Genomic DNA, 19,256 nt, shown 5'->3' with positions numbered 1-19,256 from the left:
CCCACATGTAGGAGAAAAGAAAGCAGATGAACACAGGTAAGTTAAGAACAGCAACCAAACCACTTTAAATATTTTGTTGATATAATGGAAAAGTAGTTTTAACATTATGAAGTGCTCCTTCTAAGTGGGAAGTGTAATGTAATGCAATGCACAGAGGTGCAATATATACTGCAATAGAAAGAAGGGATAGATGGATGGATGGATGGACCGATGGATAGAAAGAGATAAGAGACCCACTGGAAGAAAAGAAAGAATCTTACCAGCAAGTTTCTACTTTGCATTTGTCCCTTTACTTCCATTCTACCTTTCATAAAATTGCCATTTTAAGTTTCTTAGACTTAGGACTGGGGATTCAACTGGTAGTGTTTTATCACAGATCATTTCTGGAGGTCTGGACATAAATCTTCAGCCAGATGACAAAAGTACCGTTTTTGTGGCAGTGCAGTCTTTTAGTGCACCCTCAGTAGCACCTAAGATTTTGTGAAGTGTGAGAGCTGACTTTTCTAAGTGAAGTCTGCATTCCTCTTTGTTCTCAGCCTACTGGCAGTGGGAGGAAGATTAGCTTGAAAATGAAGTTTAGAGGGTCCAGAATCAATGAAAGAATGAGCCCTTTCCCTTCAAGGTTTACCTCTAAATATACATAGGGACCATAGACAGATTTTAATGTTTAACAATGTTCCCCTCAACTGAGCACAGAAGAAATTTCCCTCATCTTTGCATCTGTATACATGTACATATGCACACAAATACACAATATAAATTACAGAGTCTTCTGTATCTCCATATCTGGCTTTAGTACATTCTGGTTCAATCTTACTGTAAAGTTCAGTAAACAAGAGAACTAACAGCCAGATTAACCTACCAAAATGAAGAAAAATGGGGAAGGAAATGAGCTACCTTTTCCAGACCAAGAGCTGATGTTTTACCTTGCTATCTGAGTATTTCTACTGCCTTCAGCTCTATGATTAACTATTATGTTGTCCAGATTAGCCTGATTACATCTCTTCTTTGGCCAAAGCAGACATTTTTTCCCCTCAGCTTTCCATGAATAAGACCCCATTAAATCACATGTAACTGATATGACAACCTTAGTACTAATGTCTTTGCTCTCCTCTATGCTCTTAACAGGAAAACAATTGACTACTCCATTCTCATCCAGTTATTTGGCACAGAAAAACCTTAAATCATATCAATCTAATTAATGTAGGAGGATGTCAAATGCAATTGCAGGAAACATTTCTGAAGGACAACATCCCTGGTTGTCAGAGGCCTGATTCTCATTCAAACTACCTTCCCTTTATGTTGTTTTGGCAGTATATAGGACTTAATGTGATTGTGAATCAGACCATCTTTTAAGACAAAAACAGAACATACCTTTGACTCTATGAGGGTGAGCAACATGGCACACTCTCCCTTTAGGTTACTTTAGATTCTCAAAGCTAATTTTTTAATTTCCCAACCTACAGAGTCTTCTCTGAAAATTCCAAGGTAAATGTGGGGCAACTACAATTTCCAAAGACAATGGTGTAGCTGTTGGTGTAAAACTCTTGATTCATCTTTCAGTAAAATTGTACCACACCCATACAAGATTAAATGAGACCAGAATTGCTTTAAATGTCTTCAGAAAATCACAAGAAATAGAAAAGATCCCCAAGAACTGCCAGTTTATCGTTCCTAAGGCTAACAAAGGATTTTCTTCCTCTTTATGCTGCCAAATAAGAAGTTTTCACCAAATGAACAGTAACAGAAAGCATAAGATTTTAAGTTCAAAGTATCAGAATGTTTAATTTTGTTCTCTAGATAAATGTGTTTTACTTTTAAATGGAACTGAAAAATTAAGCTACAGCAGCATCAGCATCTTAAAATTTTCTTACCTGTGCAATAAGCCAATCCACTAGTTTACTCGCAGGAATTACCGATTTGTAGGTTTTTAGGTGGTAGTCACGGTCTCTAATCAAGAAAGAGAATTCACGGAAAATCAGGACAAAAAGGTAAACATTCCTTTTACACCCTAAACCTACATAACTATTGTGACCTATTATTATGAAGTTAAGGAAAGAAGAATTAGAGACGGTGAAAAAAAAAGAGACTCCCAGACACAAATAAATAAGACAAAAAACAGTTCGCAGATATCCTTTTTCTCTAGTAGCAAGGACTAGTTTTTAAACTTTTCTAACAACTTGAATTAAGAAGGTATTTCAGATCAATACAGACTGGTGTTATTTCATATTTCTCTAGATGTTGTTTCAAGCCATCTTCAGAGAGGTCATATTCCTATCGGAGGCAAACAGGACATTTTTTTCACACATGTACTGAGCTGCTGCTTTACCTCAGGTTAGAATATTGCCACCATTGGTCCTGCTGAAAATCACATTCTTCTAGCTGGAAGTCATCTTCTGGTTTCCATCCATTCATGTCCAGTTTACATTTATTGGCTCAGTGCCAGCCCCATCTATAAGCTTAAACAGTTCTTCTCTATTGTTTACCCATCAATGTACTCATAGACAGTGACCCTACATATTTCCTCTGTGTCCCCTTTTTCTTACGCTCACTGAATTAAGCACCTTTTACCCTTCTCTGTCAAGAGAGGTTTTCCTGATTCTCTGCAACTGTTCAGATTTTACTTCCTTTAGTAAAATATCACAGAGTGGCCAGATACAAATAGAGTACACAGTGTTCTCTTATGGCTTTAGATAATTTCAGCCATTGTAAATAAGAAAAGAAGTGTTGTATTTAGGTCTTGTAACACAACTTGCACCATCTCACACACAGGCCTTGTAGAGAGCAGCACTGTTCCTGAAATAAGGGAAAGAAACCCTATTGTAACTTGCTGCATTTAGCAGTTTTCTTCCATTCCTCTTCTTAGAGCCATGGAGATAATTGATGTTTTTAGTCTTTCATAAAATACTTCTAAAGAATTTTGATACAAATATAAGAGAACTATGTGGCTCAGGACATTGGGCTCTAACACCTTTCACCTCCAGGTCGCTGGATTTTATCCAGCTCATGAGAGAATGAAAAGCTCTTTCCATTTTAAGGCTGTTTACTGGCCCGTGTGAAATAAGTTTGGTGGTCTTGATCCAGTTCCTAGTTCCACATTACAAAAGCCATTACCATAATTAATTTGCATCAATTGGCTCCTTCTTGTTGAGAGTCTCAGTAGAGAGGCCAAATGCTGAATGGCTATGAAGAATTAATTCCTCTCTCACCCTTGGAGGTGGTCCTTCTATTTCAAGCTTGAGGTCCACTGGCAGGACTGTGGATGGAAACTTTCTCAGCCACTGTGACTGTTTTACAGTCCGGATGTATCTATACAGCAGCTCAAGAGAAGACTTTATTCTTCAGTTCTGTCAAATCAATCTCTTTCATTAGCACCACACCGTTTGATATTTCCTTTTTTCTAAAAATCTAAAATGAAGCCACCATCTAAAATTCATCCTACTCATGTTTTCCTTTTACTAATCATCTACAGATACAAACATGTTGTGACTGGCTTTTGTAAATAAGTGCAGCAGAAATGCCTGTGTATTTGCAGAATGCAGGGTGTGAGAAATTAGAAAGGGAAGCAGGACTTTCAGAATTTGGAAAAAAATATACCCAAACCCCTAAACATGACAGCATTTCCAGAAATATGTGTCCTCAGAACAAAAGCTTTCCTCATAGTGCTTACACACATTTTTTGACTTGTCTTCCAGTAATGTGCTAAACCCAGCACAAAACTGTGGGAGTTTTCTGGGCAGTTTCTCCTTCTCACACTCTTATCTTGAGAAAATGTGCTTTTGAAATGTCAGAACAATAAAGCAAAGCATTAAAATATTGAGTGCTAATGAGCAGAGGTTTCCAGACTGTGAGAAGCAACTCCCAACATTTTAATACAGATGCTGACATAGAGCTAGAGTTTTGAATAAGCTGGCATCAGGATCTTGGTCCAAGGCCCAGTCTTTCACTGCTTGTAGTTAAATGCTTGTCAGGATGAATATTTCAACATTAGTTCACTGACTTTTCCCCCCATTTCAATCTATCCTGAACAAGAGTAGAGCATAAATGATAGAAAGCTATCCAGAACCGTGAGCTGCAGGTGAATAGTCAAATATAGATGTGGGAACCATTGAAATTTTGGCAGAACTTAGCTGCCTCGCATAAACTAGAGGAATATAATGTTCTTCACAGGGTCTAGCCCATCTATGCACTGAAGTCCATCACATGTAAGTGGGAGCAAGTTCTCCTACCCTCACATCTTCCCTGAACTGGATCAAAGACATATTGAGAATCTTCTCGACATCTAAGATTTTTCAAAATGTTTAGCTTTTTACATATCATCTTGCAAAGCAGCACGCTTTGTTTCCAGTGGGGTATATCATCTTGTCCTCAAAGTACATCAGTGTCAGTTTACTCGAAGAAAATTATAAAGGCAAAGGCTATGCAGAAACTCCCAGGTTTCCAGGGAAGACAACTAAGCAAAATTATGTTCCAAGGTTGTCAACAAAATGATTCAATTTTGAACTTTATGATTCCTCCAAATCCTCTCGGCATATGCACCTGCTACTCCAAGCAGTTTTGTCAATTTTCTAGAAAGAAGGCTGCACCTCATCGGCCTTGTTAACGTGATTGCAAGGATCAGCAGTCTGAAGATGACAGATAAAGCAGTAGTCTGAAGACACAGCAGAAAGCAATAGGCTTTGCACAACTGTCTTGGTTAAAGGTAGCTCCTTTAGGCTAACATCAGGCTTGTCAGAGGTAAGACGACATGAAAGGATGACAGCCTACGAGATTCAGTTTTCTAACAGGGAGATAAAAGGAAGAATGACTAGGAAAGAGAAGGGTGGGAAGAAGAGCCTGAACATACTGAGAGCGTTAAATCTATCCAGGAGGATCCTAAAACTTCTCAGAGCCTGCTATTTTTCACTGGCCATACACAGTTTAGATTCACACTGTCACTAACACAGGTTAATCCTGATACTAGAAGATTCTCCAGCTGGGATTTTATTACCAAAAATAGCCCAATGATAAAACATCACAAGACAGGCCTATGGTAGTTATTTTGTCCTTGTTGATTCCCTAAAGCATAAGACTACATCCCTTCCAGTTCATGGGTACCCTGAGGTCAGTGAAATTTTTTCAGCTTCACTTACCATTATTCCTACTCTGCATGTGAATTGCCATCTTAAAGGGAGAAATTTGTATGTGCAAATACACTCATGCATATACATAACCATTTTGCCTACCAAGGGCTGCATCACGCTTTCCTTCTCTCTCCATACCCATTAGGCTAACTGAAATCTGTACTATTATAGAACGGCTATTTTGGAGAAAAAAGAGATCTAATAAGGCAAATTTATAACTGATGAACTGTAACTATCTTTGCTGCTCCTTTTGGTATGACAATAGCATCTCTCAGAGAAACATCTGTTGTACAACTTGGGGACATGAGGTCAGCTTTGTTGAATTTGGGACTCCAGCCATGCCCACCAGAGGTTTCTTCTTCCTCATCAGTTTTTTGTATGTAAAAATGAAGTTCTCCTCAGTGAAAATGCCTAATTTTCAATCATAAACACTTAAACAGAACACCTACATGGCTCAGGGTGGTTTCCATTATAGGCAAGAAATGTTCATCTGATGTCACAGTAAGGCAACAACACATGAAAATCATCTCCTGAGATCTGGGAAGAGTTAACTCACACTTGCAGATTATCTCAATTCTTTAGCATTTATTTATACAGAACTAAGTTCTGAAGATTTCAGCCAAAATTTTCAGGGTTTTTCCAAATTACAGCTTCAGGTTTTATTCCACTTCTGATTGTTTTGTTTGTTTAGGGTGCCTTGAATGAAAGAATCCTAGCATCACTTGGAATCTGTTTACATTATTTTAGCACCTGTTTACATTTTCTATAATCCAAATAATACAGCAGCTACAGTCACACCACACAATCTGCTCTGACTCAGTAGTGACTTATTAATCACACCCACTTTAACTCACAGAAAATGTCAGAGTAAACAAATAAACATGCTAACAGCTCTCATGAACCGACAGAGGAAGCAAATGGCAGGAAGACTGTAACACCAGCCTTTCACTCTCCCAGAACCCAGTTCCAACATCCTCCAGCAGAAGTACAACTACAGATCTAAACTGTGGAGACAGAAGGGTAGTAGAAGAGCCAAGAAAATGCAGAAAACTACTGTTTATAATAAGAAAGAAGAAAGATTTCAATAGTAACGTGTCATCCTTTTAGCAAAGCCAGATAATACGCACAAGGAGATCATGAAGGTGAACTTACTTTACCACTGGAGTATACAAGCAGTGTAGTCGGCAGTAGAGCCTCACACCCTGAAGAAGGAAAGATGCATGGCATTATCTTTTTTTTCCTTTTCAAAGAAACACTGACTAGCTAAAGCTAGCAAAACTTGGACACTGATGTTTCAACTCAGCTGAAATTATCTACTGTTTAACTGGTTTTCAAACCAGTTCCCTTACCCTCTCTGTCAAATATCTTTCTTCTTTCCCTGCCTCCAGAAGCCAAAAAAATCTATTCTTTTATCTCTAATCACCTCCATTCCAACATTTTCTCCATTAATCCTTCCTCACAATTAACCCATGAACTGATGTCCATAAGAAGAAATCCAATTTATTAAAAGGTATATGGGCAGATATGGGATCAACAGAACTCATTTGACATACAATTATCACGAACAGCAGTTAAATATTGATCTCTTCTATCTCCCTGAACCATAATGCCCAGATTTGCAGCAGACATGCCATATTATGGCTTACTGTTTTAAGACTTTTTGTTACTATATTAGGATTGTAATCATCAGTCTTGGGTGCAGTCACAACTTTATTGTTATTTATTGCTAAGCTCTGCTTCCTCTCCCTTGAGTAAATGTCTTCTATGGCATTAGGATGGATAGCTTAATACAACAAAGATAAACAGCATTAGGTATCTCCTCTATAACAGGTCAGTGACATTTAGAGGTAGAGCAAACTCTTTCGATGGTTCTTATGAATGGTTCTTGGTTCCAGCTAAGAATGATAATACAAACCTTGGACATGATGTCTTCCAGTTCACTTCTGGGCTTGTATGTTCCATCATCATAGCGAAATCTGTACATCACCTGCTCGTTCTTAAACTGGTGCTTATCTGAAACTAAAACACCAGTATGATTGTTAAAATTAGTCCTTTCTCCCCTGCCATGTTCTTCATAGGCCAGCTGGTACATATACACTTAAGTATTTGCTGAATATCTATCATTTTCCGAAGAGAGGACTCAGCTTTTCAAATTTCTCCTTATTGTGTATATACGTGCTTATGTGCACGTCTGAATATCTCCACCAAAAAAAGCAGTTTTCTAAAACACGGCAGCTCCAATAAAATTGAAATGTCTTCCTTTTACACCAGATCCAATTTATGTAAGGCTCTGGAAACAGTCCTAGTGAAGGTAACTGGGACTGCCTGACTTTTTTTGATAAGTTTTGAACAAAGTGCCTGCAAATTCCCACAACAGTTATCACAGCACTAAAGTCATGTTTGCAGTTGCCCAAAGTTCTGTAATGCCAAAAGCAAAAGCATGCTGGTGGGAGGAACTACAGCTGTTAGAGGTATTCTTCTACAATGGTTCTTGTGTTTACTAGTGAGTTCCATCTAAAAATTAGAAAGTATTTTTAAGAATCTGCTTTTTTCACCCAGAATAGCCATGCCACAGTACAGCAGTTAAAATATTACTGAGTAATGCTGTACAGTGATAGGCTTCAAAGACAAGGACACAAAAGATGTTTCAGTGTGATAAGGAACCATTTCAAAAGAAGCATCGGTGAAAATCAGAAAAGACTTAAAAATTATACCCAGCTTCAAACAGATTTAACCAATGCACCAGACTGGAAGAGGGTTGAAGTCTATATACAATTATATGTAGGTTTATCCTGTCTCTATTCTAAGATGAAATATTTCAATAGAACATGGAGGTGGGAAACCCTCATACTGAAGGTAGTAATTTAGCAACTAGTAACAATTGTTTCACTGATTAGTAAATAAGTGGTAATTATAAGTAAAAAGTGCTGATTGTTCAAAATAAGTAATAAAGTATCTTTCAGATTTTACAATTTGTAGTATAGAAATGCCATTGTTCACAGCTTAATTTAATGGAGACCAGCTACAATTATGTAGAAAAGGAGGAAGAAATCTAGAGAAGAGCAAACAAAGCAGACAGTAGATAGGGTGGAGTAGCTTAATCACTGTAATATTTCCTGCCTTTGCCAATGTAAGAGAAGCATGGCCAGATCTTTCTGCTGGAGCACCATCAAATATTTTGGATGTGGTGCTTAATAGTGAAGGCACAGCATTTGATGAACTGAGAGAAAATATGGATTTACATTATTTAAGATGCATCTTAGCCTGAGTTTGATTAACCTGATAAAACTGATTGCACAGGATGACTAAAGAGAATTAAACTGAGTTAGGCAGACTCAGAAGTACCAGGACTCAGTTTGAGATTTAGTCTGCCCCTTGCAGAGTGGGCAGGATAATTGTTTAGAAGGCAGAGACCAGAAATTTTTAAGACCTTCCATCATTACATAGGACATCTGGTCTTTAATTAAGATTCCTGCTATTGGTGGTATTTTTCCTTAATTTCACAGAATAAACCAAAATTTGCAGGATCTGGTGTATATCCTTTAGTACACAGTGGAATCTCTAAGCTGTGTAAGCTATTGACTTCTCTGAGCGTCTGCATGCTCTGGATTTTTTATGTCTAACTCCAATTGAGAATTGAGTCTGCAGAAAACACCTTTTTTGTCAGGTTCAGCAGACCCAGTTGTGATCACTTCTGCTCTGTGACAGGTACCAGAACTTCCACATCAGCAGTCCCAGATAAAATAGCCAGAATTGAAGGAGATATGGAGGAAATTGAGTGATAAAACACACATTTAGCAATCTTCTATGGCCCTGCTTTTCAGGCAGGCTGAGAGATCAGCAGTTTTCACCTGACAGTAATGCCATGCCAAGTGAAAACAAAAGATAAGACATATTGCCTAATGCAGAACAGGGATAAGGGCTTCATTATGGTGCTTAAGTTTTAAGTTCTTTCTACATTAGGAGACATATAATGGGATATCTCATGTTTAATGATTTATCAAAATCTCAAGGGATATTTCCTTAAGTAAATGCAGTGTTGCAAATACCTTCCGATGTCTAGCAATAACCATCCTTGGAGACACTAATATTAGGAACTCTATTAAAACCAAACCAGATGCATCTTACTCAGGGCATTTGAATAGGGGGAGCAGTAGATGTAAGAGCACAACTTTCTTTGAGCTGTAAATTTGTGTTTAGAGAAAAAGGGCACTGCTGAAAGTGTCAAAGTATGACATTATGGTAAGGTAAACAGTCGTCATGAAATAGCAAGCCTCACGACAGTTTTTTGCACCAACGGTGCAAGTGTACACATTCAGAACGTAGGCAAGTCAGGGTGTGAGCACAAAAGAGCATTCTTCATCCAAAGGGGGATCCCCACACATTGGAGCGAGAGTGTTTCAGTTCTCCAAAGCCACAGTTAAGGCCAAGTCTTCAAAAGCGTTCAGTGTTTTTGAGCTCATGCTCAAAGCCCTTCAAAGTCTGAACGTGCCTGAAAGTATGTCTTGGTACTTGGGGGTGGAAGTGCACAAAGGCCTATGGTACTGCTCATGTTAGAGTTCTTTGTGTTAATTAAAAGAAGATAACAGACGTCATTTCTTAACAGTGTTATTGTCACCTGAAAGACAAGTTTGTGGAGCTAAGTTACCAAGAGATTAAAGCAAGACCAGCCTAATTAAATGTCTCCCGTATTTAAATTAGTTTCCAAGAGATTGTATGGAAATGTATACCACTGGTGACTTAAGACCTATATACCGCATCCCTTTGATGTGCACTTTGCAGCTAACCTCACCTGAATGTTGAAATTGGGGCATTTGCTTTTTAACTAGAATAGGACTACATTGCTCTGTCTGCATAACGTAATATGAAAACAAGAGGAAACAGCAGGACAAATCTGCATTTAAAGGTTGTAATCTGGAGAGACTCCATATTTTTGTAGAAACACAGCACACAAATTTTCAAGCAAGCATCTTGTATGCACTATTCTACTCTTCTAAAATACCCCTCATCACAACACTTCAAGGTCATCTGCCAGGTGTGATGAAGAAATATGGTACATCGCTATTTTAAAGAGAGACATTCTTGCCAAATGAGCTGGAAAGAACAAATGCAACAACAAACCCTCCATCATCTCTTTTCTTTATGACAAGAAGTCTCATTAGAAAGGATGACCTATTGTCTGGAGCCCCTCACTCTGTTTGTACCTGTGCCCCATTCTAGAAGAGCACTGCTCGACTATCGCCTGTATTGCTGATGTCTCATATGGAAAGCTATATTTATTGACCACTACAGGTTTTCTAACACACGTAGTACAAAGGAATATACACCTGATACAGTCCGAAACAAAGATGTTGCAGAGAAACCAAGTAACTGCAGGCATAAACATTTTCAGGATCCCCAACAAGTCCTGTTTTCATGACATAAAATTGTCAACTCATTAATCCCAAAAGTCGTTAAACATTTTGAAGATTTGATAAGTATGGTACAGGAAAGTATTTGAACATAATGTGATGAGCTGTAGTTTTCCACCCTCATTTCCAGGGCATTACTGAAATCTGACATCTCTTTATGGCATGGAGCACTCACCATGATGAATGATTCCATTTTCCAACAGTGCCTGTCCCAGGTTGACCCCTTCCTCTGGTTTGCTTATCTCCCCAATCTCTGTGAGCCACGATACAAACTCACTGCAAAGGGAAGCAGAACAGAAACAATTAGCTTTTTTGCTCTGAATACAAGCAGACACATGCCTCTGCAAGTCATCAGCCAACCACAGGAGACCTTCTCCTTAAAGCAAGTGTGAAAACTGTTCTAAGTGACGATACTTCTACTAGGTGGCTAAATTTCCTACATTTCTGGAGGAAATGCTCTGGAGAAGATCCAGACCTCCTATCTGTGACTTTTCTCACCATTCCCCTTAGTTCATCATAATTAGCATTTACAGAACAGGAAAGAAGAACTGGCTGAAAGATGCTGGGAATCCTTATTTTATTGAGCAATCCAGACATCCAAGGGGGGAATGAAAGTGAGATTAACTGATGACCTTAAAAACAAGTTGAACAGTAGAGAAAACAGCTACTTCTATCCAAGCGATCCCTCCAAGCAGTGTTCACAGTCTGACTTAGTTACATATGCTCGTCCTTCATCACTGGGTCTGATTTCTTGATTTTTTGTTTTACACCTTCAGTGGTGTAACTGCATTGGCTTTAATGGAACCACAGTAGGACTTAGAACAGAAGATTTAAAGCCTGCCTCACCAAGTTGGCCAGCCTGCTGCCAAAGATTCCCTTCCCTCTTCTAGGCAGGTGGATTCCATCCCTCCCTAACAGATTATAGTGATCAAAAAATGTTCCATTGTCATAAAAGCCAAAACCCTTCCCACGGCAACAGACACGTAGCCAGAAGTTCATACCCATTATAGATCTATTTCTGGCTGCCTGCTTTCCTCCAACTGGTAAAATGGAGGCAAAGATAACTTGGGCAACAATATTTTTCACTTGCACCCCCAGGGCTTTATAGTCTTCCTTAATTCTGCCCAGCTTCTGGCTTGCAGTGTCATTCATGCCCACATGAAAGAGTAACAGTGGAGAGCAGTCCATGTTCTTGGCAAGTTGTGGCTCCCTCTCAGCAATGTCTTGGATCTTAGCTCCCGGAAGGCAGCATATCTCTTGTGACTCCCTGTCAGGTCAGCAGATGGGTGCCTCGGTGCCCTTTAACAAAGTCACCCACTACTACTACTCATCATTTCTTTTTGCGGTATCTACTGTGTGCTGCTGATACAGTTTCCCCTTGCAGATCTTGCTCGTGGGTGTCTATAGCTGTTAAAGCTTCGTATCTGTTTACGGTTATGATGCTGCAGGGCGGAGACTGAAGCTGAGTTCTGCTTTTGTAGGTCACCAGGGTCCAAGGTGCCTTATTGTCACTGGTGTCTGCTACAGGAACATGGTTATGGAACCACCTACCTATCTCGGCTTGGCTCCTCTAATACTGTGCAGCCTTTTAACTGTTTCCTGGATGTTGCAAGCCTGATGAATATAGAACTACCAAAGCCTTAGGGGGCTCATTTGTTTGCCAGGTTAATTAGCGATTATACTAGAAATGTATTAAATTCATAGAGAAGAACAAAAGGAAGCTACAAAAGTAAAGCAACATATGGGAAATCTGAGTTCAATAAACCACTTGGGTGCTTGCCAACGTACAGAGGGTTGCTGCTTATCAAAACCAGTATCCATGCCTCCACTTGTGGGCTCTAAATGAAGTATTTTTAGTCTCTTCATGTTTATCAGAGCTGACTCATCTAAGCTGTAGGTAGTATTTGCATTTTGCCTTTAGGATAACAACAACAACTTCAATACTGAAAACTTTGGTTTGCTGAGAGACTACTCTGTAGCTGCCATAGTGTAGAAAAAGCAGTGGAATCTATTCAACTATGCCAGGGGAATCCCATGGAAACCAGCACAGTTTTGTAAAACTCCTAAAATCAGAGTACTGTAGTGATGAGTCAGACTATCTTCTAAGGAAAGCTCATTCTCAATTTTCCAGTGATACTGAACTGTTTCTAGAAGTATTTAAAAGATTAAGCAGAAAATAAACTGCAGAGGGGGAAGTAAGAATGATCCTCCACACCCATTACTGAGAATACGAGACATGCAGTCTGTGAGTGGCCCACCACAGACATGCTGGCCAAAGACTGTAATCATGTTAAGTACCCAGGGTAGATGCCCAGTTGCCATACATTTTTCTGTCAAGTGCAATGGGTCTATGGCAGTTTACAGCACTTAAAACACTTGCCCAAAACTTCAGTGGGACACTGCTACCCCGTTAGCTTTCCTGCTTCTTTTATTTGGAATGTGTCCCTGGAGTTTATTTGGATTTTAAATGTAAGGCGGTCTTAAAGTTTGAAATTGAGAGCTGAAAAAGGAAAACAACTGAGCGGTACTCTCACAGCCCTGAAGCTCCAGAACTATGGGATGGTTTTCTCAAGAGATACTGTAAGACTTCTGTGGCATTTGATTTATAAGCGAAATCAGTAATCATTTGTTCTGAAGGCTTTATAAGCACTGAAAAGTGCATGACACAGAAATATTCCAAGAAGTTTTTCAGGCATATGCTGACTGTTGCTTAAAAAGCATCAACTCAAAAAGTGGATGGCAAAGATTGCTTTGTTTCCTTATCTTGTCCTAAGCAGTTCTTCAGTATAACTGAGAGTATCCTCACTCCCCAGCGCTGCCATGCTCAGTTCTCATCTGGCATGCAAGTCAGGACACCAGCTCCCAAGTATACCTCTGAAATTAAGGGCTTTAGAACAGCTGGGTTTTTACTCAAGAAATACACAGGAAAATTCAACCCATCCAGGTTTGTGCAATCTGATCAGATATGTTTGGAACCTCCTGAGGTTAACAGATCCTCTCTATTACAAGCTCAATACAGTACAAGGTTTTGCAATCAATTAAGTGCAGTGCTGAAAAGCAGCATGGCAAGCATATAATTTACGTATATTGGCACCAACACACATCTTTCCCTTTCACACGCCTAAATGCCAGTACACCTGAGGAGTGGTTAGGAAAATGGATTTGCACTCAAGCAAGTCAGTTGCTGAAGTTAAGTTCAATAAACAGCCTTATAAATAAACGCATGTGATACTTTTGAAGATACCAGGATTAGTTTATGCTTTTTTTCCTGCAACTACATTTTATCTCTTGACTTATTAGACACTATCTGATATCCAAAGGCCAAGAGAAAAATTATTAGTGTTACTCTCAGCTGCATGTAGCAGAAAACCACTAAGTACATCTCAGCACAGTTATTAGTGACTCCCTTAGGCAGGAATATCTGAAAAAATGAATAGGTCGCAGCCAATATGCATTGTTCAGGGGAAGCCCCAGGAATGATATGAAAAGTCTACGAGTCTTGACGGGATCGTACTGATTGAGTTGCACTCAACTGAGTTGCCCAGTTGTTGTACCAACAAACGACTGTCAGAAATATATCAGCAGAGTTATTTTCTATGGGGAAGGCAGAAATAATGCTTTTGTCAGAAATTAGCACAGCTGTAGGTATCTCAGTCTCGACTCAGTTATCCATTGGCAAAGTTAGGTCAAGTCCTCACTACTGGAGTGTCAGGTGGCTGTCAAGCAAACCAAGGGCAATGAGCAGGACAGACTGTGGAGCATGTAAGAAAACAGATCTTTTAAAAGAAAAAGGAGTAGCAGGAAATCCCAGGTAGGACTTGACACTAAGCAAAATATCAAGGAATCCACAACAGTCTTATATATACCAGCACTGGAAGAATGTAAGTTTCTGATCTGGTACTTCATGTTGCATGGAAAATAGGAAATGCTATATCATGCCTCCAAAATCAGAGCTTAAAGATTTCAATTTGAATCCAGCAACATCAATTGGGGAGTGGGGATGTGAGAAGAAGAAAAAAGCAGTGAAATCTCCAAAAAAAAAGAATTTTTTTAATAGCTGAAATATCGCCAGCCTATGCTACCAGATTGCCCTCTGTCAGGCAGAAAGACAATGCATCGTTTCCACATTCTGTACACAGGGAATGCTGCCCACAAACTGCCATTACAGAGACCAGGGGCAGGGAAGGGAAATGAATGGATAATCTGCCTCTCAGAACTTTTTTTTCCTCCCACAGCTGATCATTTCAATCATAAACAGCTGAGGCAGAAAAGTCTTCTCGGGTCAACTAATGTGTCTCCCTGTGCAGGACATTTCCCTACAACAGCCCCACTGCTACCATACCTAATCTCTGATCCGATTCGTCTATAGGGTCTCTCCTTTACTGCCTCATACATGTCACTCTTAAGAATTATTTTGTAATATCTAGCAATATCTAGCCTGAGTGAAAGAGGTTTTTTCCAGCCAATAAAGTCCTATACTTCTAAGACAAAAATTTCATTTGTGTCTGTTACACTGACAAACAGGAAACTTCTAAATTCAACTCTGAGACTTGAACAGTTCTGCTGGATTTAAACATCACCTGGTAAGCATTTGCTCGTATACAAAAGAGGATACAGCTTAGGCCACCAACACCCCTGAGCTTGCGGGACTTAAGGTATTTTTTCTAAATTTCTTTTGCCCATTTGAAACAGCTGTTATGAGTTATTGTACAATAGAATGAACTGTCACTATACAGGCTGTGTATGGCGTGAAATAGAAATCAATGATTAATTTTAATAAATCACAACTGTAATGGAGGTTATGGCCTTTTCAATTTAGCTGCATCAAAGCACATCTGATCTGACCTCACAATGCCATCCCCAGAAAATCCCAAGTCCGTTCTTTTAATGAAAGGGCCTTTTCAATTCAAATGCCACTTACTTGCCAAGAAAGCACTTGGGAACAGTACTTAATTTTCTCCTCCTGTCTTTGATAAGGTTCACTTTCTTGCTCATCATCATTTGGTAGAGCTTCTCTCCTTTCTCCGCAATCATGACATAGGCATCTCTCTCCATTCCTAGTTTCAAACCTGGAATACAGAGCAGAAATTCCTTCAGATCCTTAACATCAGATAAAGTGTTTCCTCGAAGACAAAATCTGAGGCCAAACAAAGCAGTAGAAACAAAAAAATTAACTGACTTGTTTTCCAAATAAGGTGGAAATTGTGTCATTCATTTATCTGAGTACAAACCTGTCATTTAAACTTATGGCTACATCACTTTGCACAAAGTAGAATGGTTTACAGAACATGGAGAAGTTCCAAACAAAGGAAGATAAAACATATACCTTCTGAAACTGATTTGCTGTTGCAATTTCACTTTTGACCCTGAAGTAATTGCCAGCATAAGACTTGTTCAAGGCAGCTAAATGCTTGACAGAGCAGATGACTTTTTGAGTGTTCTATTACTTGTAGCCAAAAATACAAAACTGCTGAAATTAAATTCACATCCTAAATAAATCAAAACTAGACAGAAACATTATTTTCTCATCCTTTCTTCATTAGCCTATTTACTAATGCCCCTAGGTTAAAAATACAGTTTGACAATCACATTATCCAGTCAATGAAAGAAATACTGAATGATTTAAGGAATGACAGATAATTGGATATAGAGAAAATTACATGTCCACTTTTTATGAGTTTCCATATAGCTCATGTTAACTTGAAAATTGCTACAGTCAAGAGGATGATCTCCGAAAACATAGGTATCTATGTTATAACTATCACCATAACTGGCATTTTCTGGCACCCTTCCCTTTAGATTGCAAATTCCTTTAGGAGGACAGCACATGAGAAAAGGTGTTTTGCTGCTGTAGATGTTTTGTCTCTTTTAGCCCGAACAAATTGTTTTATATTCTGGCTCTGTTATTCTAGAACTTGCAAATCTAGGTTAACTCTGGAGTCCAAAACAGAGGCACAGATTTTAGACACCTCTAAGATTAGCTTGAAAACAGGCAGCCTGCATCGGTCATGGACTTATGTGCCTAATTTTTACAGAAATTGACATTAGGCAGAATTTAAGTGATCAGTGTAATGCTAGAAAATGAAAACTGTGTATTGCTTGGGAAGAGCAGTTCACCCTAAGTGGACATAAATCCTGTTGCTTTATGGTAAGGTACTGAAATGAATTAATAGTGTTCTGTGTCATCAGAGCTGCTTTCTAGCTTTTTGAAAACGCCTAATACATTTGTTTTAGAGGCTTGAAATGCACATTCCAGAAATTAGACTTGCACAATATTTTGTCTTACAAATACAGTATTTCTTTTATGTGTCCAATATCTGGCTAAAGCTTCTGGCTCTGTGAATCCCCTAGCTTATTGTCGTCATTCCTCCATCCTCTTCTTCCCCCAATACTGTGATCCAATTCAATGCAAATGCTGACATGTGTAGCTGAAACAAATTTGCAACGTGAACTTGTGATAAAAAACAGCCTGTGTAATAGTATACATGTTTCATGCTGGTCTTACATCACTGAATTCCCCAGGCTCTGATGTAAATGGCAGACTGGAATGCACATTCTACTGAACTCACCCTACAGAATTGGGAATCTCACCAAGCTTTCTAATCCAAACACTGCTATCTCTGTGACTTTGCAAGCACTCTCATCCAAAGGAGATTTTCCAATATGGCCTGGAATGTCTGCCAGAATATCTATGGTTATCCTGAGTGCCTGTCATCAGCTGCCACATCATAAAACTAGATGGCAAAAAGCATCAGAAAAAATCCACTTTTACAAGCTAATGCTGCATGGAAAACTTTGAGAAACTTTCTATTAAGGAATAGTTCTTTTCCCCTCCTAATATTTATTTCAGTTACCTTCCCATATTCTCAAGCTCCCTGTTTATATACGGTCTGTTTTTTTAGTCCTGTCTTTTTACTTCTTATTGAACCTTCTCTCTCCTCACACATTTTACCTCATGCACAGGAAATTCCACGGAGCACTAGTGACCTCACAAAGCGAAAACTAACTAAGAAATAGAGACTCACTAGATCTTTTAGAGATATGATTTAGCACTCTGAGGGTATAAGCCAAGAAGTGTATTTTATTAAAAAAATAGATCATGTAGAATATTAGGATCCTTACAGTAGAGTGGGATGCAGAACTGACCAATGAGCACAGATCACTAGCTAAGAACGGTAAAACACTTCCTTTTAATTAAAAAAAAATTAAATCAGAACTGATTGTTGCCTTCAGGTAGTTCTTTTAGTTCTTTTGAATTTACAACATGCCTGATCTACATTTTGAAGGTAGTATCCTTGCTATTATCAAAAGGTGTATTGGGGTTCATGTATGATAAGGTATGTTAGAAATGTTTTATATTCTATGGTAACAGATGACTGCATTGCATTGTGTTTAGCAGATTAGATGCAAAGTATTGTAATATTAAAACTAAGGTTTGGATTTCAAAGGACATTAAAGGATTTAGATTCTTTGCTTTCATTAAACTTCAGTGACAGATCTGTAACTTTCTTAAAATACTTTTAAAGTCTAAAGTATTATTGCTTAGCAAGTACAAGCTCTGAAAACACACTACTGAAAAAGGGTTTCAGAGACCTCTTTCAATATTAGCATAATGAGCAATTACATCTTTAATTTACTAAAGGAGTTGCGTGTGCAGAGAGGGGAACCACTTCTAAAAGTCGGGCACAGAATGTTTTAAAATAAGTGTCATTTCCTCTAGCAATGAGCCATTATTTTTCCCACTGAGCAAACAGGGAAGCAGGTTCACTTGCAAAGGATAGTTCTGACTTTTAAAGGAACTCAGAACTTTTACCACCCACCCTGATCCATGGCTTTGTGAGCTTGCTTCAATTGTACAACACCATTTCAAGATAAACTTAGTTTTTGTTCCATTCCACATGAACAGGCAGAAGTGACAAGCACCTGCCTACGTTTGTCACTGTTTTCAGTCCAAGCATAGTATTTCTAGAGTTTTTCTCCATTTTTCTGTTGTTTCTTTTATCTTATTTACAAATAGAACACCAAAAATGAAACTGATTAAATCTAATTTTTTCACAGTAATTCAATGCAAAGAAACTGACTCTGGCAAATAAAAATATTTGACAAAGGTACTGACACAAGTCCATAAAAACCCCAAGGCGCGCACACATTCAGAAATTTTTGTTTTCAATGACTTGGTTTTCTTTGTCATTAAGGATAGATTTTAACTCCGCCCGTGGAGGAAAAACTGCAACCTTTTTTTTTCTTTCAGATACTTATGCATGCATATACATTTCTCCTTTGTACACAAGTTCATTCAGTGCATTAGAAAATACATTATCCACTTACTCTCTCTCTGCTCCCTTTCCTTGATTATAGCATCCAGCCATTTCTGTTTGTCCTCTGCAGTCTTGGCCATACAGACAAACCATTTGTTTTTGGCTGTGTTGTGTATCTTCCAGCCATTTGTCACAGTGTAGCCATTGCTGTGGTAATCTGCTGTAAAAGCCCAAAGCACAATACACGCAGTCAATAGAGAGTCTGCTACTTTAATCAAATCAGTGTGGGACACCTCAATTAAAATTTTCTGTTTTGAAGAGCTTGATTTCCAAGGTGTTCCTCATGCATCAGTCTTAGTGACTGTGCATGTGACTGGTTGTTACTTACCACTCTGGAAGTACAAATATTAATAGAGGTATCCATGGCTGGGTTGTTCAACTGACTGTTTCTGTCCTAAAAGTGA

The 19,256-nt window shown here is 38.7% G+C and overlaps 1 protein-coding gene across 2 annotated transcripts in view; it reads right to left on the bottom strand.

Moving 5' to 3' along the window:
- The window catches only part of PREX1 (phosphatidylinositol-3,4,5-trisphosphate dependent Rac exchange factor 1), a 164,117-nt gene that overhangs the window by 42,352 nt on the left and 102,509 nt on the right, over positions 1 to 19,256 (bottom strand). For both annotated transcript variants that reach the window (XM_074157699.1, XM_074157700.1), the window contains exons 9-14: positions 18,863 to 19,012; positions 15,456 to 15,603; positions 10,710 to 10,810; positions 7,039 to 7,142; positions 6,276 to 6,325; positions 1,875 to 1,950 (exon numbers count right to left, since the gene is read on the bottom strand). In XM_074157699.1, the coding sequence (XP_074013800.1) occupies positions 1,875 to 1,950; positions 6,276 to 6,325; positions 7,039 to 7,142; positions 10,710 to 10,810; positions 15,456 to 15,603; positions 18,863 to 19,012 (629 nt within the window). The remainder of the gene's footprint in view (positions 1 to 1,874; positions 1,951 to 6,275; positions 6,326 to 7,038; positions 7,143 to 10,709; positions 10,811 to 15,455; positions 15,604 to 18,862; positions 19,013 to 19,256) is intronic.

This window comes from Numenius arquata, chromosome 12 (genome assembly GCF_964106895.1).
Source record: "Numenius arquata chromosome 12, bNumArq3.hap1.1, whole genome shotgun sequence".
In the NCBI taxonomy this organism is placed as follows: Eukaryota; Metazoa; Chordata; class Aves; order Charadriiformes; family Scolopacidae; genus Numenius; species Numenius arquata.
This window is presented reverse-complemented; position numbering and strand designations above follow the sequence as displayed.